Source organism: Trifolium pratense, linkage group LG7 (genome assembly GCF_020283565.1).
Source record: "Trifolium pratense cultivar HEN17-A07 linkage group LG7, ARS_RC_1.1, whole genome shotgun sequence".
Lineage (NCBI taxonomy): Eukaryota > Viridiplantae > Streptophyta > Magnoliopsida > Fabales > Fabaceae > Trifolium > Trifolium pratense.
The window spans coordinates 48,188,150-48,212,837 of NC_060065.1; the positions used below are offsets into that span (position 1 = coordinate 48,188,150).

Below are 24,688 nucleotides of genomic sequence, written 5' to 3' on the forward strand. Positions count from 1 at the left end.
TAGAAAATAACACTATATATAAATTTGGAAAATTATTACAACACATAAATCTCTCTCATGCTTGTACTGTTGCAACTACAAATATGATAGTTACAATAAGTCACAATAGATGATGATGATAAAGTGGTCGGAGATTATTGTTATGAAACAAACATAAACTTACTAAGTGATTGAGATGCATTATCTCAGAAGTCTGCTTTGCACATAACTCTTGCCTGTGCCATTTCTCTCCTTATGGATCCTACCAAAAAGCAACACAAGAATCATCTTGAGTGAAGGAGCAGAAATAGCTAAAAGAAAAGGGTTCAAGCTTACCTCCAAAACAAGTTGATCTACCCCTCGTGAAGGCTAGATATCTCATGAGCATTTTCGCTGACTCGGTTATACCAGCTCCACTTTTTCAACATGCCAAAATGAATTGACTTCCATTTTCCTTCATCATTGCCCTGGTATATTAAACTAGTTAACTATAATAAATTGATTTCTAAGTTGCTTGTGACAAATCTATTTCTACATTGATATATACTTGTAACAGGTCTGCTATACAAAAAGGTGAGGGCTCGGCTCTACAATTTGTACTGCTCCATCCAAAATAGCCATGCTATGCTATTCTAGTCAAAGAGAAATTCTGAACCTATATGTGAAACATTTGTTATGTTAACACATCAATGGGATCCAAAGTTGTCATGCTTTCACTAATTATGTTATATGATAATGTAAAAGCTTAATGTTTTCCCATCAGTGGTAATAATTGTGGCATTTCATCCATTGATTTATGTCACCTGTGATCCCACAATGATGGTCACAGGTGCTCCCCAAAAAAAAGTTAGCTCATTTATGAAGAAAAATGTTGTGTAAGTGTGTAACTAATATGTAATGTCAATCAAATAATGTTAACTCTAATAATAGGTCTTCATATTCTAAATACTTATGTGATTAAATATAAAATACTAAAGAATATTATCTAGAGTTAAGAATATTATCTAGAATGTCACTTCATGAATTTCAAATAATGGGTTTTGTTCGAAACGAGTAATTATATCGCAAAAAAGTGAATCCAAACTTCTATTCAAATTCCAGTAACATAGTATTCTAATGAAAGAAGCATAGGTTTGAATGTTGTGTATGAAACCATGTTGGTTGAGTTGACTGAAGTACGAGAGAGCAAGTGAAGGGTTGTTTCCATAAAGGTACCACCCTTTACATTTGAATTAGTTCCTTTGGTCCTATCCTAACTCCTAACAACCTAGTTGTGAATGTCTAATTCATTCTTGAGTCCAGTTTATCAATGAAGAACTAGATTAAACTGAAAGCTTATGCGTTTTTAAGGCGAGTGCCCAAGAAATAGTTATGTCTCATCATGTCTACTCCATCATAACAACTTCAAATGTGAACAGAGCACATGCTCATTGGCGATTACCTGAACAGCAAATGTCAAATTACCTGAGAAGCAAAGTTTCTGTGTCCAGGTGATAAAGTACTCGAGGCTCGGCCCATTGCTCTCTCAAGCAAGATATGCATGGATATCTCCTGCTGTAGGCATAATTGTAGTTGCTCAACCTGCACATCAATATACGATTCCGGGAATCAGTAAAATACTATGCCGTGATCATGGTACAGGAAAATAACAACCGACAGCATCTAGAGTTATCTTTTCAGAATCAAAGCCCAGCATGTTTCTTCCCATGTGTTCACATGGAAATGATAAAATACAGAATATGCATGCATCTCCCAAAATGACAGAATATGGTTTCTTAACCGTTATCTGTTTTTGTCCATTGTGATTTTACTTAAGATGCTTCTAAAAGTTTACATGATTGATATAGGTTGTTTAAGCCTTTAAGGAATTGCCTCTCTGATCCCACAATAAAGAATTTTCAGACTTTTTATTATGTTAGAGTATGACAAATTGATTCAGTGAAACACATGATACAATAAATTCCAAGTAGTTAATCCCTTATTAAGGCCTCTTCTAGGCTACTTCCAAAGTTTTAATTTTCATTTTTTGAGTCGAACCATATGCCTCTTCCTACCGAAATCAATCTTGCTGAAGAAGTTGTTGGCCACTAAAGTAGTTGCTTATCCCAAGAGGGAATTCGAACAGTGGTTTGTCACGTTGTGGGAAACTAATATTTTCTGCTAGACCTACCTAACCACTGCTGGCTTTCACTCCTTTTAAATTGTGGTAGTACTTAAGTTATGCCTTAAAATTGTAAAAATAAAGTCAATTTTCATAGCTAGTTTTGCTGGGGTGAAAATGAGAGTACCAAGAAGGAAATTTAACTCTTTCTGAGTTATCTCGGTCTATGCAAAATTCATCAAAATTCTTCAAATGAATCATTGAAGTTAAGAATCTAAAAATCCAGAGATATAGCTTACATCGTGTTCCAAGGATGCTCTGTGATTTGAAGAAGCTTTCTTGTTTATACAATTGAGGCTGTCATGCAATGGAAATTGTATCCTAGAATCCCTCAGCAGCAGTGCCTGTTCAGTCATGGCAAAACTAATTAATCATCTCAACTCACATTCCAAACTTCAAGGCCAACACAGTGCACGTCATATAATCATTATTTTTTCGCAATTTTAAAAAACTAAACAAGTTCAGTTGTAAGTCTAAGAAGAATAGTCAAAAACACATGGTGTGATTATGCTTCACCTTTAGGTACCAACCTGATAGACTTTCAAATATGGGACAAATCCAAGCACTAGCAGTAAAACTGACTGGCTACTGATGAAATTGCATCATTATAGCTTTTTGAATACGACGATTTAATGTTGCACCTGGTGTCATTCCCTTCAAAGACATTTCATTATACAAGTCCAGAGCAATCTTCTCCTGCCTTCCGTTCAATAAACCCTCAAGAATAACTTTGTATGCAAAGACATCAGGTTTAATCCCTCTTGTCTTCATATCCTGAAAGAGATCATAGGCCTCTCGCAAACAATTCATCTTACAATAACTATTAACCATGGCGGAATAGATTTCAACACTTTTATCTTTCAAACCATTAAAATGTGCCTCGGCTTCTTCAACCTTGCCCAGTGAACACAAACCTTCAATGATAATCTTATGTGTAGTAGAGTTCGGCTTCACAGCTTGACTATCCATATAACTCAAAAGGTCAATTGTCTCACAATAACGATGATTTCTAGACATACCAATGGCTAGTACATTATAAGTAACAACATCAGGTTTAAATCCTTGTTCCTCCATTTCTTTGAATATACTATAGGCTGCATCGAGTTTCTCTTTAAGACAGTAACCATTAATAAGGGTTGTGTAGTGTATGATATCTAAATTGATGTGCATAGATTTCAACTCCTCCAGCATACCTACTGCTTCATCCAGCTTACCCAATTTACACAAAGAATAAAATACAATATTATAAGCTACCCCGTCAAGATACAAGCCTGATTCCTTGATTTTTTCAAACGTAGCTACCACTTCCGAAGCCCTTCCCATCTCATCCAAGCAATGGAGGATGCAACTTACAATGACACAATTTGTCTCTATACCCCTTGAAAGCATGCTATCATGTATGGATAAAGCTTTATCCAAATTACGGCTCTTACAATAACCATGGACCAATGCACAATAAATATACACATCAGGAACAAGACCTAGCTTTTCCATCTCCGAAAACACGCTCTCAGCTTTATCTAATTCCATTTCATTACAAAATCCACGAATAACCACGGTGTAGGCATAAACATCTAGGGGAACACTCCTTGTTCTACAATCTTGAAGCACGCCATATCCAAGATCAGACCTGTTATTGTTGCACAGCCCCTCAATCAAAGCGGCATAGCAATACGAATCAGGATCCACCCCAACTTCCTTCATTTCGTCAAACACACAAAATGCTTGTTCCAAATCACCCTTCTTACATCGCGCCTTGATGACAATGGCATATGTATAACGGTTGAAAATCAATCCAAAACTCTTGTATTGGTCGAATAAAAACAACGCCGTATCGATTCTATCATGTATAACCAACCGGTTGATAAGAAAATTAAAAGAAAGTACATTTGGCAAAATCAAACTCCTCCTAGACAAGAAATCAATAGCTTCATCAAACATGTTACGACTAACACAAGCTTTAACAAAGCCATTAAAAGCTCTAAGCAAGTAATGATTTTGATTAACATCAACAACATCATCAAACAATGAATCAAACAAGTCATTGATTTTAAATGATGGGTCTTGTTTAGAATGAGCAATAATATCAATAAACAAAGAATCTAACTTTCTAATCCAATTCCAATAACACATTATCTTAATGATTGCTACATAAGTTTGAATATTGTAACAGAAACCATGTTGTTTATGTTGGTTGAGTTGAGTGAAGTAAGAGTGTGCAAGTGTAGGGTTGTTTCTATAAAGGTAAAGTCTTTCGAGGATTTTGGAGGTGTTAGGATCAGAAGATGAGAAATTTGAAGGTTTTGTGAAATGGGTTTGTGAGGTAGAAAGTGAAAGAGCAGTGGAAGAAGAAAAGGTGAATTTTTTGTTGTAGTGAATGTTTTTGGTTTTGGAGAATGAGTTTTTGAAGAGACGACAGAACATACCAGTGGTGATGCGTGCGGCTAAGTGGCGGCGGCGAGGTTGAGCATTATGCACATTTTCCTAACGGCTGCTGGTGCGTTAATGTGAGAACTGAGAACATCTCCAAGTTGTAAAAAGCGAACTTAGTTTGTATTTTGCATTATAGGAAGTGAACTATTTTTTCATCCAGCGGACACAGATGTTGAATTTGAGTTAAAAATATTCTCACTCGTTACTTAAAGTTTGAACCAAAACACATTTTCCTATTTAAAGTGTGATCAGTTTTCACTTTAACTATTGAATATTATAAAAATTTGGCACCCAATTAATACCATATTTTAAGTGATCATTAAAGCGGTTATAACAGTTCGATCAATTAGAGACACACACTGTATAATTCTATAAAATGAAATCTTTCTATATTTTTTAGTCATTCGCTCATATTCGCTCATACAGTGTTCCATTCGAAATATTTTTTTTGTGGTGAATGAAGGGTTCACACTTTTACTTGTATATGTTTCAATCATAATTATTTTCATGGGAGATGAGAGAAGGATGAAGAGGGAAAAAAATTGATTTTTATAAGGTGTGTATCCTAGAAAGGAACTCATTTTATAGTTTGCATCCTAGAAAGCGAACTATTTTCCCCCAATTTTTGCAATTCACGCTAGCATTCTAATTCTAAGTATGGTGTGCGTGTGAGATTCAGGGGGCACGAAAAGTAAATCTCTAAATAAGGACCAAATTCAAGGAGAGTCCAAATTCAATGATATGATTTGGGCTAACATCATAAAACCAATAAGGCCCAATAACCAGCAGTTATGACATCACGTGCAATGCGATGTGTGTGGAGTGCGAAGAAGCAAAAGGGATAACAGAAGTTGAAAGCTAAGAACCGAATAAACACGAACACAATTATAGAATTTTCGTTTTCCCTAACGTTACGAAACAAACACAAACACAACATTGTCTCCAAACATACACACTATATAATCTATCTTACGTTGCTTCAAATTTTGTGATTTTTTTTATTTAATGGTTGATGCGTTTTTAATTGGATGGGAGCTCAAAGGAGCATCCATGCTGGCAAAGGTTAGAACTTAGAAGAATTTGATTTCATAATAATAATCTTTTCGTTTTTCTTTTTTGCATGATGATGACACTGTTTTTACTTTTGACTGTTTTTGTTTTTCAGCAAAGATTGATGTTAATGTTGATTTTACTCACAATCTTTGTGCTTCTTTGATGCATAATACCTTCAGGTTTGAGCTCAATTCTTTTTTTTCTTTTTTTCCAAAGAAGGGTTAATTTTTTATTTTATTTTATCAATGCTAATGAATATATAATCATGGATTATTATTTTGCATTTTTTTCTTTAATAGGAATGCTGGCAATCCTCTTTCACTTTTAATTGGGAGGTAAGATTTCCAATTTGATTCATTTGGGTTGTAGTTTTTTGTTGCCTTAAACCGGATATCCTCTATATACAACTGCAGAGACTAATCTCTCGAGTCTTGTGAAACCCAATTTGGGTTGTCATTTTACACATGTAATTGTAAAGCATTGGCTGAATTTGCATGACAAAATTTAAATAACTGTCTTGTGTGTTGTTGAGAGCTGTGAAGACATATTGACATGTCGACACAAGTAATAATTTGAGAAAATAGAGTAATTGAATATGGGTCATGTTAAACAGTGCCCCCGAGGCAATGGATTTAGATACAAAAATATAAATAAAAGCAAAAGTTTCAAGTAGAAAAGATTCTTTTTTAAAATTTCAAGGCATTGATCACACTACTTTCAAGATGATATAGTACCATTTTTGTTTCTTTAACTATTACCTCGGGGACACTGTTTGGCATTTTCCATTGAATACAAGTATATAACAGCATGTGTCGTGTTGATATTGGTGTCGGTGTTGGACACTGGATACACATTCAATCTGTAGTTTTAGTACCACATAGGTTGCTGATATTGGTTTTCCGATAGTCGTTTAAATGAATAACTCTATTAAACTTTTATTTGTTTTCATGATTAGTCTCTGCATAAAACATCCGAACTTATTTGGTGGGAGTGAGAAGCTTCATGTTTCATGTGACAAGGGTTTGTATGATTCGAATGTCTTAGTCGCTTTTAGAAGGCCACGGGAAGAATGTCTTGCTCATCAGTCTTTTGTAGTGCAGGTTGGTTTTGTTTATTTTATGGTATATGGTGTGAGAGATTATGCTAGGCAATGTCGTGCAATAAACTTTTGTTTCAACAGATTTTTCTTTGTAAAATTAGAGGAATTCAATCAATATTATTTTAAATCATTTTAATATGTGAAACACACAAATTTGGGTGAAATTTTGTCGCGAAAGCAATTAACTTCTACCTGCGGCCATTGTTTTTTGCTTTGCAGCATTCTCTTTCGCCAGAGATTGGAATCCATGGTATACCTATAAAAAATTTCTCCCAGTCAGGAAGTGGAGGTGTAAATTTATCTAGATTATCAGTTGGGATGGACCTGAATGAACCTGCGAGTTCAAAGTGGAGCAGCACAACTAGCATAAAATTTGAGGTTCAGACTGTCTTTTCATGAATCTGACATAATATCGCAGCCAGTTTGCACATGTTTCTTTGATTTACATAAGTAGAATCTAACCTGTTAAACCGTCATGCAGCATGTTCGTCCATTGAACGATGATGGTCGCAATATAAGTAGGGATTGTGACGGCTTTCCTTTGACTTGCAGGTAATCAAGGATTTTTGTATTCCAGTTTTCGAAATGTCGAACTGATTTTGATAATGTGATGTACATTGCTTATTGCAGTGGCAGTCCACATGACAGTATGGTAGTTTTAAAGCAAGAGTCTCGATACACAAAGGAAAACGATCATAGCTTTTTTCATGTAATGAATTATACTCTTATTTCCAGTTTGCTTCCTAGCTAGTTCCTATTTATATGGTTATGAAACAATTAGTTGTGTATGTGAATTTATCGCAAAAGAAATAATCGTGCATCGATTCTACTGACTGAATGCGTTGCCTTTTCAGTTTAATCTTCAAATAGAACAAGGTATTCCAGTTCTTTCTAAGTGGATAATTTTCAACCGATTTAAGTTTGTTGCTTCGAAAGGAATTAAACTTGGACCGGCACTTCTCTTGACAAGGTTGGTAGTTTCTGACATTTCAAGTACATAGTGTTTTTCTATTTGACATAGTTTAGACTTTAGAGACATGAAAGAATAAATACTAATTGCTATTAGAGAAACAACAATGTGATGCTAGGAATTAAATTAGAAAGCATTAGTGCTTAGGTTCAGGTATATATTGACACATAGGGGTGCTCAAATCCAAACCAATCCAAATAAAAACCGAAAACCGATCCAAAAAAACCGAAAATCGCAAAAAACCGAAGTTTTTTGGATGTGTTTGGATGTTCTTTTGTGAAAACCGCTGGATCGGATCGGATTTCGGATTGATTTCTTAAAACCGATCCAAACCAAACCAAACCGCATACATATATTTTAATATTTATTTATCTTTTTATTAGTATAAATATATATATTGCATTAACTTTTTTCATTTTAAATTTTGTTAATACTATAGGTTAGTTTAATTTAATCTATTTTAAATTTTGTTAATACTATATGTTAGTTTAATTTAATCTATTTTTTTTTTTGACTTTTTGTATGTTTCGAATATAATTGGTAATTGTCATTCCAAAATATTAATTTTCAATATATTATATGTTATATTTTACATCAAACTTAATATTTATTTTGTAAAAAATGTCAAACTATTATTTTGTAGCGTTTTTTATAATATTTATATTTATTAAAAAAATTATAATTTATAATTTGGATATCCAAAAACCGATCCAAATTAAACCGCATAATATTGGATCGGATTGGATCGGATTTTTTTTATTTGTCATCCAAAACCGAACCAAACCGCAAATAAATTTATTTTTGGATCGGATGAGTTTTTGGCTCAAAACCGATCCAAACCGAACCGCGAGCACCCCTATAATGACACATACTTCACTACTTCACTAGTCCAAACATTAGTGCTTAGTTACCCTATTTTAATTTCCTCTTATTGTGGTCCGACAAACATTTAACTCTGTGATTATACCTTTTCTTCTGACAGACTTTCCGGTGGTTCAATTGTCGGGGACATGGCTCCTTATCAAGCATTTTCCATTGGCGGGATTGGGAGTGTCCGAGGGTATGGTGAAGGAGCAGTCGGATCTGGGAGATCATGTCTGGTGGCTAATAGCGAACTGAGTCTCCCTTTGGTATGTGATAGTTTTATAAACAACAATCGTATAATATTAATTTTGATGAATGTTCTGTACATGTTATGTTACATGAAGTATACTCACCATCGTCTCTAATCTCTAGTTTGTGCTTTGCTCATAGGATTGCTAGCTTTAAAATCCAAGTCCTATTGTTAAGTGCTGTATCCTTCTTGATAATTTATGAATTTTAAGGTTATCATTTATATTAAAATGTTCATGTTTCTCCCTATGTATCGCCGATTTAAAAGCTATAAAAAAATCTTGCGAGCCTCGGAAAATGAAAGCAGACCACCATAGTTAAACACATGTGCATTTATCTTTTTAACTTCATTACATTTATAAATCAAAACGGTTGTGCTAAATTAACTGGTGTCTTCTTTACTATAGAATAATATGTTGGAAGGTGTGGCTTTCATGGATTGTGGAACAGACTTGCGGTCTGGTTGTCTTGTACCTGGTGAGTACTATCATTTTACTCAAATTACTTGCATGTTTTCTTCATTCTCTTTATTTATTTAAAATGTTCTTTTTGTTTAATATCTTGCTAAGTTCTAACATTTTCATCCAACAATTTTTAGCTCTATTAAATATGTTAGGGTCTGTTTGGGAGAGGAATTTTAGCTCTATTATATATTAAAAAAAAATATAGATCTAGCCCCTCCATAACCTTCCTAAATCCCCCTCCCAAACAGACCCTTAGTTTTTGGTTCTGCTAAGGAGACTTAAACTGCCTAAACTTATTGATACCTCTAAATAAATTATTTGTTCAGTTAGGCAAGTTTCTTCAGTTTTTTTCTTATTCACTGCTTGGTAAATCTAAATTGAGCACCAAAGACGATGTCACAGTGAACTTCTCTTTGTAGCCTATTGTTTTCAGTCTCATATAATCTGTAAAGAAATATATTTTTCTGTCTAGAACATTAACCTTTAAAGAAGATAGTAATATTCAGTAAACCAAGTGAAAAGGGTTGATTGGAGTAGAGAGGGATTGTTTTGTGTTTAGAATACCATGTTAACAAAAACACTGCAAGCATAAGTCAAGTAATCAAATTTTGATCCGTGAATCTAAAGTCATCGCGACAACTTCTGCTTATGCATGTTTAAATTATGGTTTTCTATGCTAAGAAACGTTCATTTGAGGACTGTCACATAGTACTTGCTAAGAAACGTTCTTTTTGTTTTCATACTACTATGCAAACATTGTAAATGGAGTGGATATACAAAAGCATATGCTTGATTGCAACATATGATCCTACATTGGCTTGGTATATTTCACTGAACTTTAGTTTGTTATATTGACAGTTTCTTTTCACTGCTTCTGTTTTCTATTACTATGTTATTACATGTTCGTGTTTGTCCACACGTTCTTGCTCGTTACACATTATAAATCAGATACATTAATTATTCAATGAATATAAAAATGACTTTTCTCTTATAAAAAGGAACAGAGGTAGTATTTGTTAAGTGTTTATTCCAGAACCATTTCAAATGTACTCTCATGCTTTTAATCTCTTGAAAATTCAGGAAATCCAGCCTTAAGGCACGGCAAACCAGGATCTGGTATTGGATTGGGATATGGACTTCGATTTAAATCACAGTTTGGTCAGTTTCAACTTCATTATGCTATTAATGCATTTAACGAGAGGTCACTCTATTTTGGCCTACCCAACCTTGGTTCATGCTATTAATGCATTTAACGAGAAGACACGACGAAGTCCTATAGAAGATGGAACGATAAAGTTACAGATGCTGCAATATTTTGTCATCAACTCGTATAGCAATGTGAAATGCATTCTCTTTATTTCTAACTCCGCACTGTATTTTGCATGCGGAGAGATAAATAGTTACTGTATTCATTTTATTACAATTCATAGTGGTTGGAAAATTTCTTGGCATTTTTTAAAGGCTTTTTGTTTATGGTAAATGAGTGCAATGCAGTCACAACTCACAAGACCAATCCAAACAAACAATACACAAGGAAATGCTGCCTGAAAATTTTGTTCAACTGATATCTTAGGTTTTAAGCTACATACCACAATTAAGTGTTGCAATATGATTGCCGGCGCCATTGTGCCAGAAAATCTGATTATATTGAGGGTCTAGGGGCGTCCAAGAGACCGTTTGAAACAAGTTATGTTTGTTTTTGCCCTTGAATTTGGATATGGTATAAATAGTTTTCTGCATTCTTTTGAAATTTCATTAATTTTAAGAACCAAATTAACTGAGATAGCATATTCAATCATCTTGGTTGTTTTTTCATCTACTACATTATACTTATAATTTTATAGACTAAATTAGTGATTCACTCAAAAAAATAGGTTTTGAAAGAAAACTGTTCTTATAAAACTAGTAGTTCATCGCGTTTCTTGTGCTATCCGGCTGTGCCTACAACATTCACAGCAACTAGGCAGCTACAATCATTTTTCAAAACACAAACGATAGAGACTAATGGACAAATTTTAATTAAAACTGCAACTTGAGATGAATGCCAAAATTTGGTGGTAAATTATAGGCAACTTTTTTTTTTAGGCAACTTGCCAAACCTACTTTTTATATTATTCTCTTAAAAAAAATTAGTGTTGTCCTGTCAGTATGATTCAACTGGTAAAAAGGTTGTAAAAATGTTTGATATGCTAGAACCAATTTTTTGTTTTTTGCATTTATAAAACCAGCATTCTCTACAATAGTTGTGAAATGTTATGTTGAGTATTTTATTTATTTATTTATTTTTGAACAAATGTTGAGTGTTTTTTCAAAATTCAAACTTTAAGTTAAATCAAATTAATTAGAAGTTTTGAAGAAGAAACATCAACAGAATATAGGTTGTTGAAGTCTGCATTTAGGTGGTCCAATGTAGACTAGCATCATTTTTCACCTTAGGAAATAAATTTTGACCATTTATTATACGAGTTATTTCTAATTTGACATTATTAACAGGTAGGGTTTCAGTTTTGTAGAAAACTACAATCCACCCAATTGCTGGTCTAATCTTATCTAATCTAACCACTTTGCTGAAAAATTACATAATTGTGGTGCCTTAAGAGCCCTAATCAATGTGATTCATTCTTAATCCTCGAATGTTCTACGGTGGTTGCTCGTCTCCTATATTGCTCACACATGTAAAATTTCAATGAAATTTCACAATACTAAAAGATATCTTCAGATAGAATTTATACTACTAAAAGATGTCGAAAAAATGAAAGGATTCAGAGGCAATGCAATGCAATGCAGAAAAAGAAGAGCAGTTAATACAATGTTTCATTACTTAATAGATTTAAGTTTGTCACCTATCAATTTCTCGCACGCCCTACGACTTTCCCGTTTTATTTTTCCGCTACCGTTGTAGAAAAACTTATCTGAAAGCAACGTGTTGGTGCTGGCCTGTGTGGTCCCCGCCTGTGAAGCAAAGTGGACGACTTTCTTTGTCCTTAACACAGCAGAGCAGAATGAACACATGACAGTAACCCGCCGTACTGCGGGTCCCAGACTCTTGTTGAGATCACCGACAGTTTCAAATTTTGTAGCCACATGCACGGTAACTAATCTTATCCTTGACATACATACATTGCTTCAATAATCATTTTTTATGAAAAAATTAAAATTAATTAATTTGCTACCCTTATACTATCTCATATTTGCTTTTTCATTCAGTTCACATATCTTTCTATTTTTCACTACATGTATCTTTAAACAAAACATAAGATGATGTACACATAATATATAGATTCAAACTCATTCCAAAATATACAATGAAGTATGAACACAGCCCAGTTGACACAGCTAATTACAATTCACCAGTATGTACTCAAAATAAGTATGCTGCTACTATGAATAATACATATATTGCTTTGCTACAAAGGAAAGGAATCTGATACTACTGAACATTCAAAATGAAATTAAAGCCACTATCAGATAGTACTTTCCAATTCCCACTAAACAAAGAGATCACATGAGAAAGACCCAAAAAGAACAAAATCAAAAGGAGAAAGAGAAGGGGGGCCAATAGAATTAGGAACCAGTAAAGGAAAAATATATCACAGTTGGAGAAAGAATCAATTGCAGAATACACAAGCAAATGGCCAGATTTGGGCAGTTTTTCTATATCATCACTTTTGCCTCATGTTCAGGCAACACCTCATGTTTTTTTACCCAACACAAGTACTCTTTTGGAGATTCTTACAAAATATGTTTACACACTTCATATGTACAAAAATTCAACACAAGACAAAACTACCTAAACAATCTTCTATTGAGATTACTTAACCAACTGAATAGATACACTTGACTAGAAGAGCACCTGCCTCTCTTTTTAGCTCAAGCAGGTATATTATCAAAACTATCTCTCTTATTATGATTTCTGATTCATCATTGACGAATTATCCAGTTTCTCCATCAGAGAGTTCCAATTAAGTATATATAGGTTGTGAGCCTTACACTGCTTCTTCAAACTATATACCCCGTCAAGCTATATGCACAGCAACATCAAGCAAATATCATCGCGCCACAAATATCTTCGCCAACCATTTCCATCTGCAAGAATAGAATAAAAGTTAGATGAAAAGTTATCTCAACTGCAGAATCTGATTAAGAAACTAATGGAAACAAAATCTAGTTTTTTTCTTTTTAGTATCCAAGAATTTAAGCGCGTTGGTCCCAAAAGCTCACCAAGAACAGGACATGCCTCACACCTCAAAAAGCGCTACCAGAGGTTGTTGCAAATTACCGTTAATGAGGTTTGTAACATCAACATCAGGATTTGTAATGAGGTTTTAACAATTGGACCAACCTTAGTTATAGCATCTAGTGCTTTAACTTTCACCAAAAAGAAGATAAACTGCTTAACAGCTAGCACCGTTCATTTGACATTCAGCACAGAATTGGCGTTTTTGGTATCTCTTTTGGAATCGTAAGCGCGCGTCTATACACCATTTCCACCGTGAATTTGTGAAGCTACAAATCATAGATTCTAGTAGACGCGTGTCTATTCAACACAATTGGCATGTTTGGTTTAGCTTTTTGAATGGTAAACACCCGTCTATACGCCAATTCCACCGTGAATTTATGAAGCTAACAATCCTAGATTCAAGTAGACGCGTGCCTAACGGCAATTCTGTCGTGGAAACAAACAATCTAAACCATTTTCCCGGCACAAAACACGAACACCGCAAATATAAACAGCAACAAAACCCATACCTAAGTAAGCATAAAATGCACTTTACACACACACCCCACACCATAATAAGCAACTACAAGTCCCTCCACAATCCTAAACCTCAAATGTCAAAATCTCAAATTGGCTTTAATTCCAACTAGCAAAAAGTAACTAAATGACCAAAACCCTAAAAATATCAAGGAATATTTTCAACACAGATACAACACAAGCATCAAATTCAGAATGACGTCAAATAAAGTTGTAAGCTTTCCCTACGACTACTTGCATCCAATAACAGCAAAAATCACTGAAAAATCTAACAAATTAATTAACAACATACCATTTCAAGATCTTGAAATTCCCCCAAATTATTCAGTCCTTGAAAATGACTGATTTAGCTAAGTTCATCAAAGGTTCCAAACAATCAGGAACAAATTTCCTGGCAAACAAATAAGACTCGGAATGATTGGATTTCCTCAACCGAAGAATCAACTCGGACGAAACTTCCTCCGGTCGATAAGTATGAGGATGACCATTAACAGTTCCAGTCCAATTAACATTGGTAAGAGTATAGCTAGTAACACCATCAGGATCATTCATTGACAACAACGTCGAAAAATAATGTTCCTCGGGGTAACACTCATCATCATAATAACAAGGAACCTTGAATTTCCTCCATAACGTTCTATCTTTAACAACAACCAAAGCATGTTTTCTTGTTAGGGTAAAAAACTGCGATCCAACTCGAAATTTCTCAAACGGAACTTCCGGCATCATCGCATAACGTCCTCTAGCGATATAACGTTTCCATAGTTTGGGACCATTGGAAATAATTTCAACAAACGATTTATATTTTAACCGAACACCGAATTTCGTGGATTCGGTGTCGGTTAAATCGAACGTCGGAGAAAGAAAAAGTGATCGGTAAATGTAATTAAAAGAGTGAAGAGGTATACAGTATTGCGAAAGAACGATGAAATAAGCATTGGAAGGATCGTCGAGGATGGCGGTAGCGAGTAAACGGCGCGTGGCGGAGATGAGAGTTGGGGAAGCACGATAGGTGTTTTTGGAGGAAATGAATTTAAACAGAGGGTTGTTAACGCGCGTTATGTTGGCGCGTGGGTCTGAATGAACGTAAATGTTGAAGAGTTTTTTAGGTGTTGTTTGGAAGAAGAGATTCCAGAGAGGGGTAAAATGGAGATCTGTGTTAGTTAGGAAAAGAAAAGCGATTTTGAGGTTAGGGTTTTTGGAAGAGAGGTGAAAGAATTTGGAGGGGTGTGAAATGGAATTAGGGGGTGATGATGATGAGGAATGAGAGATTGCGGTGTTGAAAAGGTTGATGTCATCGAGTTCATCGGAAGGTGAGATTGGGATAGGGTTAGGGTGTGGTGGGAGGATGCGAGGAGCGAGAAAGAAAATGATTGGGAGAGAGAGGAGGAGAGAGAAAGTGAGAATAAATGGGGTTGAGAACATTGAATTTTTTAGATGTGTTTTCAATGAGTAGTGTATGAGTCTTGAAAAATCAGAATATGAAGAACAATGAGAATGGTTGTTATTGTTATGGTCTGGAATTTTGAATGATTCTTGAGTTTTGGTTTTGTTTTTGGTTTGGGGTTTAGACAGTGAGAAAGAAACGAGATTGTTGTGTTGTGATGGAGTGAGAAAATGATTATGGAAGTGAATGATTGAGATTGAGATTGAGATTGAGATTGGGGGTTTTTGTTGATGATGTTAAGGTTATGTTAGGTTTGAGGTTGATGAAGGTAACTAATAACTATAACTACTATGTTGTTGTTACCGCACCGTCAAGGTTTCTTTTTTTTTGTTTATTGAGTTTTTTTTTGTTTTGTTTTAGTTTTTGATTGAATCTAACTAATTTTTATTTTTTATTGTAAAATGGTTTTTGAAAACTAACTGCTTGTTTTTCTTTTACGTTAAATTGAAAATAACTAACTACTACTTTGAGTACTTTTTTGGTGGTGTGTGTAACTACTTGAGTACCTAAAAAGGAAAAGAAAACAGGTAAAAACGGAATTATCATTTGAATTTTTATTTTTATTTCATCACATGTTTAATCTGGTCCAGGATCAGTTCTGACATCAAGTGGTTTCAGCCTCTATTGATCGTGATCCTCCCTACCAAGTTCAACATCAATTACCACTGAACCAACTAACGATTGATTGATTTAAATTTTTTCTTTTATGACACATGATTTGAATTTAAGATGCCATGATATTTTTTTTTAGGTAACGCGATGGTATTTTCTTAAAATAAACATGAAATTAAGTTTTAATTAAGATGTTAATTATTAACGGTTTTTTTAATTGGTGAATTCTTTGGTACACATATTCACATAATATGTGTTTTCAGAGCATTTACATGTTTAATTATATATGTAGGATAGGATCATGGAAGAGGTGTATCTAATGTTCAAGGAATTAGATTTGTTGTTGTAACTGTGTGACGTAGTTACAACTATCTGTCATTTGATTTAAATCAACTGTTAAGATTATTTTAATGTAGGAGTAAAATTTAACTGTGTGATCTAGACCGTTCAATTTTAAATTAACAACTTTTTTTCATCGCTGCGAGAAAAGTAAAGTGCAAGTAATCATGATTCAATGTTCAATCATGTTGAGTATGCATATTTTAGACGAAATATACCTAGGGGTATTTAACTCTTTTAAAATTTTTAGTAATAGTTAAGGTATTTAAATTTTTTAGGTGATAAATAGGTCTTTACGCTTCTAACTTATTACACCATTACCATTTCAGTCAACTCTCACAACACTCTTTTATGCCCTCAAAAATTACTTCTTTATCCTTGCAAAAAATGTTCGAAACATATTTTTCAAACTATTCATAATTTAAATATTATTTTTAATGGCAAAAAAAGTACGGAAAATACACTTCGAACTTTTTCGCAAGGACAAAAAAGTTATTTCAAGGGATAAAAAAGTGTTGAGGGTGTGGGGGGAGAGTATCCTTCATGATTGAATTGTTGTAAAATCAACCCAAAAGATTTTTTTTCACTAAGCCCAAACAGTTTTTTAATGAGCCCAAAACATTTTTTCTACACCTCCCTAACTTATTTTTAAAAATTAAAACCGTAAAATAATTTTAATAAATAAATAATTAAAAGAGAAGTAGTGCTCAACGAACAACACCGGAGGCGGTCCATAGTAGAGCTCCGATGCACTGCAGAGCTCCGATCGTCGGCGGTGGCATATAGTTTATATCAGTATTACTTTAGCATCAGTATATAGAAAATTGGTAACTTTAGAAATAGAAAATATTGCAACTAGACTAGCAAGAAGGAAAAATAACTAAATAGTGTCATTCATACTCACACAGTCATACACCTACCAAATCTATCCTAAAGTCTCAATGAAATAGAAGAAAAATGTTTAAGGCAACAGTTCCAGTTGATAATTCTTAATATGCAATAGAATATTTCAAACCAGTTCAAATAAAGTAAGCCAAAATTAATGTAGAAAATTACCAGAAATCCTCAAAATGTTGTTTGAAAATTACCAAAAATCCTCATAATTTAATGGTACGTGCAGCATCGTGTACTTTTTGTGAGGTACGTAGAAGAAGAATCATGTGTATCAAATTTGTATGGCCATTGTCATCAAAATTTGCATAATACGTCTCAATCTATAGCATAAATCTGGCACAACACAAGAGAAGAATGAGATTGAACATTGACAATCAGTTTTATATTTTGTTTTATTAAACTGAATATTGAGTGGCATTTTTGGAAAATTTAATTATATAAGTGTATGTACATGTTTGTGAATCTCTTATCTCTGCTAGTCATATATATGGATACCACTCAATGTCAATCAGTAACGTCTCATAACTAGTTCACCTAAGCTTAACACAATTATTAAGAACAACATGTTTTATATACAAGAGTCGAGGTTTTAATCTCAGACACACTATTTATTTACTTTAATAGTATAAGTCACTAGGCTAATTGACAAACAAATGTAAAGAACCGACTTAAAACATTTAAAATGTAAGAAACAGGTGTAATCTTTCAAGTACACCTCAAAACTCTGCCACATACGCACAACAACTCAAATCCTTAAAAAATAACAAACTCACTCTTCATTTGCTGAGTTGCGTACTAGGTCGCTCTCTTTAAGACGTTTTGTGGTACTGCTCAAATTGTGCAAAGCATGCAATCAATCGCGCCGTCCCTAGGATGAAACAGCCCAATTTCAAATGTACGGATTGATTACTGCACTGTAACGATCGGAGAAGGAACATCTTCTTGAATTATACTACAACAATACAATTCGAAAATTGATACTACAATATCAATTCAAATGATACAACAATATTAGTTTTCAAACCAATGAAACACAAGGAAAAGAGAAATTTTTGGGTGAAGAAAATAGCAAGGAAAATAAAGAATATATTGTTTTTTTTCTTTGTGTTCTACAAACTGACAAATTGGATGGTATGTTCTTGTTCTACTAATTGATTGATAAAGCAAGACGTGATTGTATAGTTAGCACACAAGCAAAACTAAACTTGCCGAAAAGTAACGTAAGGAACATATGCATTATGTGAGAATTAAGTAGGGGGACATGCATTGTGTGTGAATTAATTGGAAAATCCGTTTACAAACGGAAAGGAATCAGGGTGCAGCAGCTGGGGATGAGTAAGCGCTTAATGACTCATTTGACCAGCTTAATTAACTAAAAACTTAAGTTAATTTCAAGCCACTAGCTTTGATATAGTGGTGAGGGGTTTAGATAGTAAATTATATGTCATGAGTTCGATTTTCAGCTCAATATGAACCAAACAAATAACACATCGACATAGTGTGCAGAGTTTCCTGTTTACAAACTAGGGTACCCTTTCTTGGGGCACACCCCTATTAGTCACTTAGAGTGTTCTATCAATTCCAAGTCCTACAAGGCCCATGTATTCATCCCATTTTATTTCCCCTCAGATTATCACAATGTTCTAACTTCCACACATTAAATGAATGAACACAACTATATATGTTCATTTTCCAACAAAAGAGAAGTTCATCTTTAAGCGCTATAAAGTTCGTGTAGCATGCATGTTCCAATCCCAAACGGGGGGTACAAATAGAACCCCGACCTCATGCTCAACCACGTTCAGGTGGATATCAGTGTCCCTACACCCCCCACCTCGCTCGGTCTTTTAAAATCGAAAAAAACTGAACTTAAAAAACTCTATCAACTCGGGTTTTTATTCCCATCAAAGTCAAGTTGAGTTTTGACGGGTACCCGTATATACGAGTTTTATTATCATATCTAATAACATCTTGATAATAGCAAGCTACTAAGTTTGGTCTAGTGGCGAGGGGTTTGGGTAGTACGCTATATGTCCTGAGTTCGATCCTCAGTCATTGTAAATAAATAAATAAATAAAACATCTTAATAATAGCTTGAATTGGCAATTTTTATACACCTTATAGTATTTTTCAATGTTTTAAGAACCGGACCGGCCGGTTCGGTCGTGAACCGGACACAGCACCGGTCCGGAATGAGGGTCAGAACTGTTAGTCAGTAAAACCGGTTAAAAACCGCCTTGAACCGGTGCGAACCGCTGTGAACCGGGAAAACCGGCGAACCGGGAAGCCGAAAAAACCGGCCGGTTCTCTCAGATATTGAAAAAAAAATTGTTTTTTTTTTTTTTGCGAGATCCGGATGAAGAAAGGAAGAAGAAGATGAAAATCGAAAATGGTATCAAATATTCAAGGTAAAGGTGTGGAGAAGAAAATACTAGAGACTCATTTCACAAGTCAATAACAACTTCCATCATTAGAAATCAAAATCTATTAAGTGAAAAATGTCATGAATCTTTGAAACATAACTAGTTAGGAGTAATTGGTGAAACAGAGATGAAAAAACTAAACACACAAAAGAGGATGATGAATGCATAAATATATATTGGTGCCCTTTCTCATTGTTTTTTTTTTTGAAGAAGCAACCCTTTCTCATTGATAAAGAAGAATGAGTGAAGAAACAGGAGAAAAGAAAGAGGTGGAGGCGCTATAGTTGTTGTCAAAGCAAGTGATAGTGTATGTTGTTTCTTGTTACTGACAAATTAGGGTTATCTACAATATTGAGCTTTTTTTTTAGTCATGGGCCTTGTAACAATTGACTTTTGAAAGGGATGATTTTTGAAAGGGCTTTATTTTTTGACACATTAAAAGAAATTCTTAAGACTATATCTATTAAAATATTTACTATTTATTTATTATTTATTATCCGGTTCAAACGGTTCAATAACGATTGAACCGATTGAACCAATTGAACCGTGAACCCGACGTTAAACCGGTTCGACTTCCGGTCCGGTTCTTAAAACATTGGTATTTTTTTTTATTACACCTGACACTGTCGGGTACGTAGTCTAATAACAAGACTAACACAATTGCAATATGCATAAGAGAAAAAGATGAAATTCAAACTTACGTCTGTAAATCAATGTTCCTAACAACTACCAATTAAATTGCACATATGAAATACCTTACAAACCATCGATTTGATATTTGTGTATTGAGATTTTTCATGTCACTTATCGTTTCCATATTTATTTCTAATATTTTCTATTTTGCAAAATTGAATTTTGTGTTTAACATAAATATTTTAACAAGTTACATATATTACTTTGATCGTATTTTTTTTACTCATATTTATTAATTATTTCTTTTACTTTGATCATATTTTACTTTGATCATATTTATTAATTATTTCATTTAACTCTTTTTTTATTTTTATTTGATAGAGTATTTCATTTAACTCTTCTTTTTTTGAGGTTACAATTTCATTTAGGGTCTGTTTGACCTGGCTTTTTCAGGTCTTAGAAGCTATTTGAAAAATAAAAATGAAAATAAAAGCTCTTTGAAAAGAGCTAAAGTTGTTTGGTATTCCTGCAATCCTCGCCCATTGTCTCCGGAGGGGAGAGTAGGTTGTGTTGGGGCTTGGGAAGATTTGGATCTAAAACCACTCCTGTCCTAGAGCCTCGAGGTATGCTTGAACATCAGGAGTGGATGGCTAAACATAGGATGTGGACCTTGTCAGTGGAATCCATAAATTACTAGAGTACCATTTGTTATTGCGATGTTTTAAAGTTCTGAAACCATTGGTACGTCTGCCAAGTCTAACATCCCACACATCTGCTTGAAAAGTATGGTGCACACCATGACCATTTTTGGCTTCAAACGTAATGTAGTACCTGAATCCAAAAACTTTAACCCTAGCCACCTCAACAATTTTGAGTAGGTGCCAGATGCGCCAGTTTTCTGAATTTTGTATAGCATAATCCTGAATGGCCAAGGTAGCACAACCGTTAATAACATGAGCATCCTCTAGAGTTAATTTGTCACAGTCAAATTTGATATAGACACTCAATCGACCAATGTTTTTTGGATTCCTACAAGAAAAATGTCTTTTCTCCTCATATTTCTTCTCACTCTTTCTATCCTCATATTTCTTCTCACTCTTTTTAGCCCGTTTACTGGGTCGTTGGTTGTTTGAAGCCGCCTCTGCCATCTTCTTAGTGATAGGGTTGGCAGATTGCATCAACCTTGAGGATCTTCTTATATTGGTAACACCAGAAGGTGGTGGTGAATCGTCCAACATATTAGGAGTGACAGGCTTGGGAGAGTCCGACAAAATTAGTCCACCAACGGTGTCGTGATGCATTATACAGGACTGTTGGTTGTTTGAACTTGAAGCCTTTGCTAGATCTAACAAGATCCGTAAAACCAGACGGTGGTGTTGAACTCGGGTTCGAACCCAGAGTTATGCTCACAGACAATTCATAATATTTTATGCAGCATAAAATAATAGTTAAGAGATTCAATTGATAAAATAAATTTAGGATTTCTTGTAAAAAAAAATTAAAAAAAAATAGGATTTATTTACTAAAGATTTATCGCACACGGTTGGTAGCAACCAGAATGGAATATGAACATAAGAAAACTAAAGAAGTCAATGATAGACCCAAAAGGTGGGAACGAATTTATTTATTTGAAATATTTTCAAATAAATAAAAAAGATTAGAGAATCATCCTAAAAAGATCATAAAAAATTTTGGTTACAAAATAAAAATTAGAAAATCATCCTAAAAAGATTATAAAATAAAACAATAAAAAAGATTAGATAATCATCCTAAAAAGATTATAAAATAAAACAATAAAAAGATTTTCATCAATAAAAAGATTTTCATCAAAGAAGGATCCAGAAGAAATTCTCGATCCACTTGAAGTGCAGATCGAATCGAACGGTTCACATATTCTCACAAGTACTTGGCTTCAAAAATATTCTAGATCTTTCCAATAACCTAAAAAAAAAACCAAATCTTAAATCCTAACCGTACGTCAAATCCACCATCTCTATATAAACACAATATATAGTACTTCTTCTGGCATAGCGTACTTCATTCAACTTCACATTCTGTTGTTGAGATCTACCAACACAAGAAATTCCCAATCTTCATAATTAGGGTTAGGTTTCAACGATTTCAAATCGATTCGATTGTGAATTTGTTGAATTTTCAAGATGTTTGGAAGAGCACCTAAGAAAAGTGATAACACTAAGTACTATGAAATTCTTGGCGTTTCCAAAAGCGCTTCTCCTGATGATTTGAAGAAAGCTTACAAAAAAGCTGCTATCAAGAATCATCCTGATAAGGGTGGAGATCCTGAAAAGGTATAATTTGATTTCGATTATTGGATTTGATTAATTGATGATTGGATTTAATAATTGTTGTGGTTTGAATTGGGATTGGTTAATTTTAGGTTAGTGTGATTGATTTAGGGTTGTGTTAATTTGTTTAAAAAAATTTGATTTTTGTTTTGATTAGTTAGTTAATTGAACTAGGGGTTGATGGTGTGTTTGATTTTGTTGTAGTTCAAAGAGCTTGCTCAAGCTTATGAGGTTTTGAGTGATCCTGAGAAGCGTGAGATATATGATCAGTATGGTGAAGATGCTCTTAAGGAAGGAATGGGTGGTGGCGGCGGTGGCCATGACCCGTTTGATATCTTTTCATCCTTCTTTGGTGGTGGTGGATTTCCAGGTATTGTTTTTTGTTAAATTAATTAGGTGAATTTCATATACTTTAGAGATTAAGTTGATGAATTTTACATACTTTAAGACTAAATTGGATAGAGGCTAATACTATTAGTTTAGTGATTAGGGTTAATGGTTTATGACTTTATTCTGAAGAAATAATTGTACGTAAATTTTAATTTTTTAGTTTTTGGGTTAAAATAAATTATTGTATTTGTGAACAGGTGGTGGTAGCAGAGGAAGGAGGCAGAGACGTGGTGAAGATGTTGTTCACCCTTTGAAGGTTTCTTTGGAGGATCTTTACCTTGGGACATCTAAGAAGCTTTCTCTTTCACGGAATGTCTTGTGCTCAAAGTGCAATGGGTGTGTATTATTGAAGGTCTATTTGGATGTTTGTGATTCCTATTTTTAATGATTTTGATTACTTATTATTGTTGTTTGGTTTGATTATAGGAAAGGGTCGAAATCTGGGGCTTCGATGACTTGTGCTGGTTGTCAAGGTTCTGGTATGAAGGTTTCTATGAGGCATTTGGGTGCTAATATGATTCAGCAAATGCAACATCCTTGCAATGAATGTAAGGGTACTGGAGAGACAATCAATGACAAAGATCGATGCCCACAGTGCAAGGGAGACAAGGTTGTTCAACAGAAGAAAGTCCTTGAAGTTCATGTGGAGAAGGGAATGCAGAATAGTCAGAAGATTACATTCCCTGGTGAAGCTGATGAAGCTGTACGTGGGGGATCATCATATGTTTTGATTTTAAGTTGGATTACTTAATCTAGATACTGATTTTAGGTTTTCATGTCTTTTTGCAGCCGGATACAATCACTGGAGATATTGTTTTTGTACTTCAACAGAAGGAACATCCTAAGTTCAAGCGAAAGGGCGAAGATCTTTTTGTAGAGCACACATTGTCGCTCACAGAAGCTTTATGCGGTTTCCAGTTCGCCCTCACTCATTTGGATAGCCGGCAACTATTGATTAAATCAAACCCTGGAGAAGTTGTCAAGCCTGGTATGTAAATTATTCACATCTGGATTACTGCATTGTAACCAAAATTTTGTTTCCCTGTGGTATTGAAACTTAACATTTTATTTGTTATGTAGATTCATACAAGGCAATCAATGATGAAGGAATGCCAATGTACCAAAGGCCATTCATGAAGGGCAAGCTTTACATTCACTTCACTGTAGAGTTCCCTGAGTCTTTGACTCTTGAACAGGTTAAGGCTTTGGAAACTATTCTTCCAGCAAGGCCTGCATCACAGTTGACAGACATGGAGCTTGATGAATGTGAGGAGACAACACTTCATGATGTTAACATTGAAGAAGAGCAAAGGAGGAGGCAACAAGCTCAGCAGGAAGCATATGATGAGGATGATGATATGCCTGGTGGTGCTCAGAGAGTACAGTGTGCTCAGCAATAATGAGTTTGGAGAATTGGTAGAATCAATGGTGATGTTCTTGTTGGATGTTTCTGGAGCTAAACATAGTTGTGTCTGATGAATGATTCTTGAAAAAACAGTGTAGTGTTTATTTGCGTATAAAGAAATTCTACATGCTTCATTTTTATCATTTGTTTCCTTGTGTTTGCAGCTACTCTGTCTTTAACTTATCAACCAATTTTTTCCTTTTGTGTGTTC

General features: G+C 34.4%; 4 protein-coding genes across 10 annotated transcripts; 2 read left to right on the forward strand and 2 right to left on the reverse strand.

Moving 5' to 3' along the window:
- Positions 1-4,675, reverse strand: LOC123899928 (putative pentatricopeptide repeat-containing protein At1g13800). 5 transcript variants are annotated; one of them, XM_045951197.1, is made up of 6 exons: positions 4,567-4,675; positions 2,671-4,049; positions 2,380-2,484; positions 1,444-1,560; positions 316-446; positions 1-241 (listed from the first exon to the last, which is right to left on the reverse strand). In XM_045951197.1, the coding sequence occupies exon 2, from the start codon at positions 3,842-3,844 to the stop codon at positions 2,726-2,728; it is 1,119 nt and encodes a 372-aa protein (XP_045807153.1). In that variant the 5' UTR covers positions 3,845-4,049; positions 4,567-4,675; the 3' UTR covers positions 1-241; positions 316-446; positions 1,444-1,560; positions 2,380-2,484; positions 2,671-2,725. The 5 variants fall into 5 exon arrangements, with proteins under 5 accessions (XP_045807153.1, XP_045807148.1, XP_045807152.1 ...); XM_045951192.1 differs by adding an exon at positions 527-634 and having other exon boundaries at positions 2,671-4,653; XM_045951196.1 differs by having other exon boundaries at positions 2,671-4,675.
- A 714-nt stretch (positions 4,676-5,389) lies between these two features.
- LOC123898880 (outer envelope protein 39, chloroplastic-like) lies at positions 5,390-10,732 on the forward strand. Of its 3 annotated transcripts, XM_045949908.1 has the most exons (12): positions 5,390-5,635; positions 5,739-5,805; positions 5,926-5,961; positions 6,582-6,726; positions 6,945-7,103; positions 7,207-7,277; positions 7,356-7,434; positions 7,580-7,695; positions 8,678-8,825; positions 9,216-9,285; positions 10,041-10,093; positions 10,353-10,443. In XM_045949908.1, the coding sequence occupies exons 1-11, from the start codon at positions 5,602-5,604 to the stop codon at positions 10,076-10,078; spliced, it is 963 nt and encodes a 320-aa protein (XP_045805864.1). In that variant the 5' UTR covers positions 5,390-5,601; the 3' UTR covers positions 10,079-10,093; positions 10,353-10,443. The 3 variants fall into 3 exon arrangements, with proteins under 3 accessions (XP_045805864.1, XP_045805863.1, XP_045805865.1); XM_045949907.1 differs by lacking the exon at positions 10,041-10,093 and having other exon boundaries at positions 10,353-10,732; XM_045949909.1 differs by lacking the exon at positions 10,353-10,443 and having other exon boundaries at positions 10,055-10,080.
- A 1,815-nt stretch (positions 10,733-12,547) lies between these two features.
- LOC123898796 (glycosyltransferase BC10-like) lies at positions 12,548-15,719 on the reverse strand. Its single transcript, XM_045949812.1, has 2 exons — positions 14,321-15,719; positions 12,548-13,358 (listed from the first exon to the last, which is right to left on the reverse strand). The coding sequence occupies exon 1, from the start codon at positions 15,451-15,453 to the stop codon at positions 14,353-14,355; it is 1,101 nt and encodes a 366-aa protein (XP_045805768.1). The 5' UTR covers positions 15,454-15,719; the 3' UTR covers positions 12,548-13,358; positions 14,321-14,352.
- A 6,637-nt stretch (positions 15,720-22,356) lies between these two features.
- LOC123897316 (dnaJ protein homolog 2) lies at positions 22,357-24,688 on the forward strand. Its single transcript, XM_045947907.1, has 6 exons — positions 22,357-22,685; positions 22,887-23,052; positions 23,270-23,408; positions 23,499-23,775; positions 23,862-24,060; positions 24,153-24,688. The coding sequence occupies exons 1-6, from the start codon at positions 22,536-22,538 to the stop codon at positions 24,470-24,472; spliced, it is 1,251 nt and encodes a 416-aa protein (XP_045803863.1). The 5' UTR covers positions 22,357-22,535; the 3' UTR covers positions 24,473-24,688.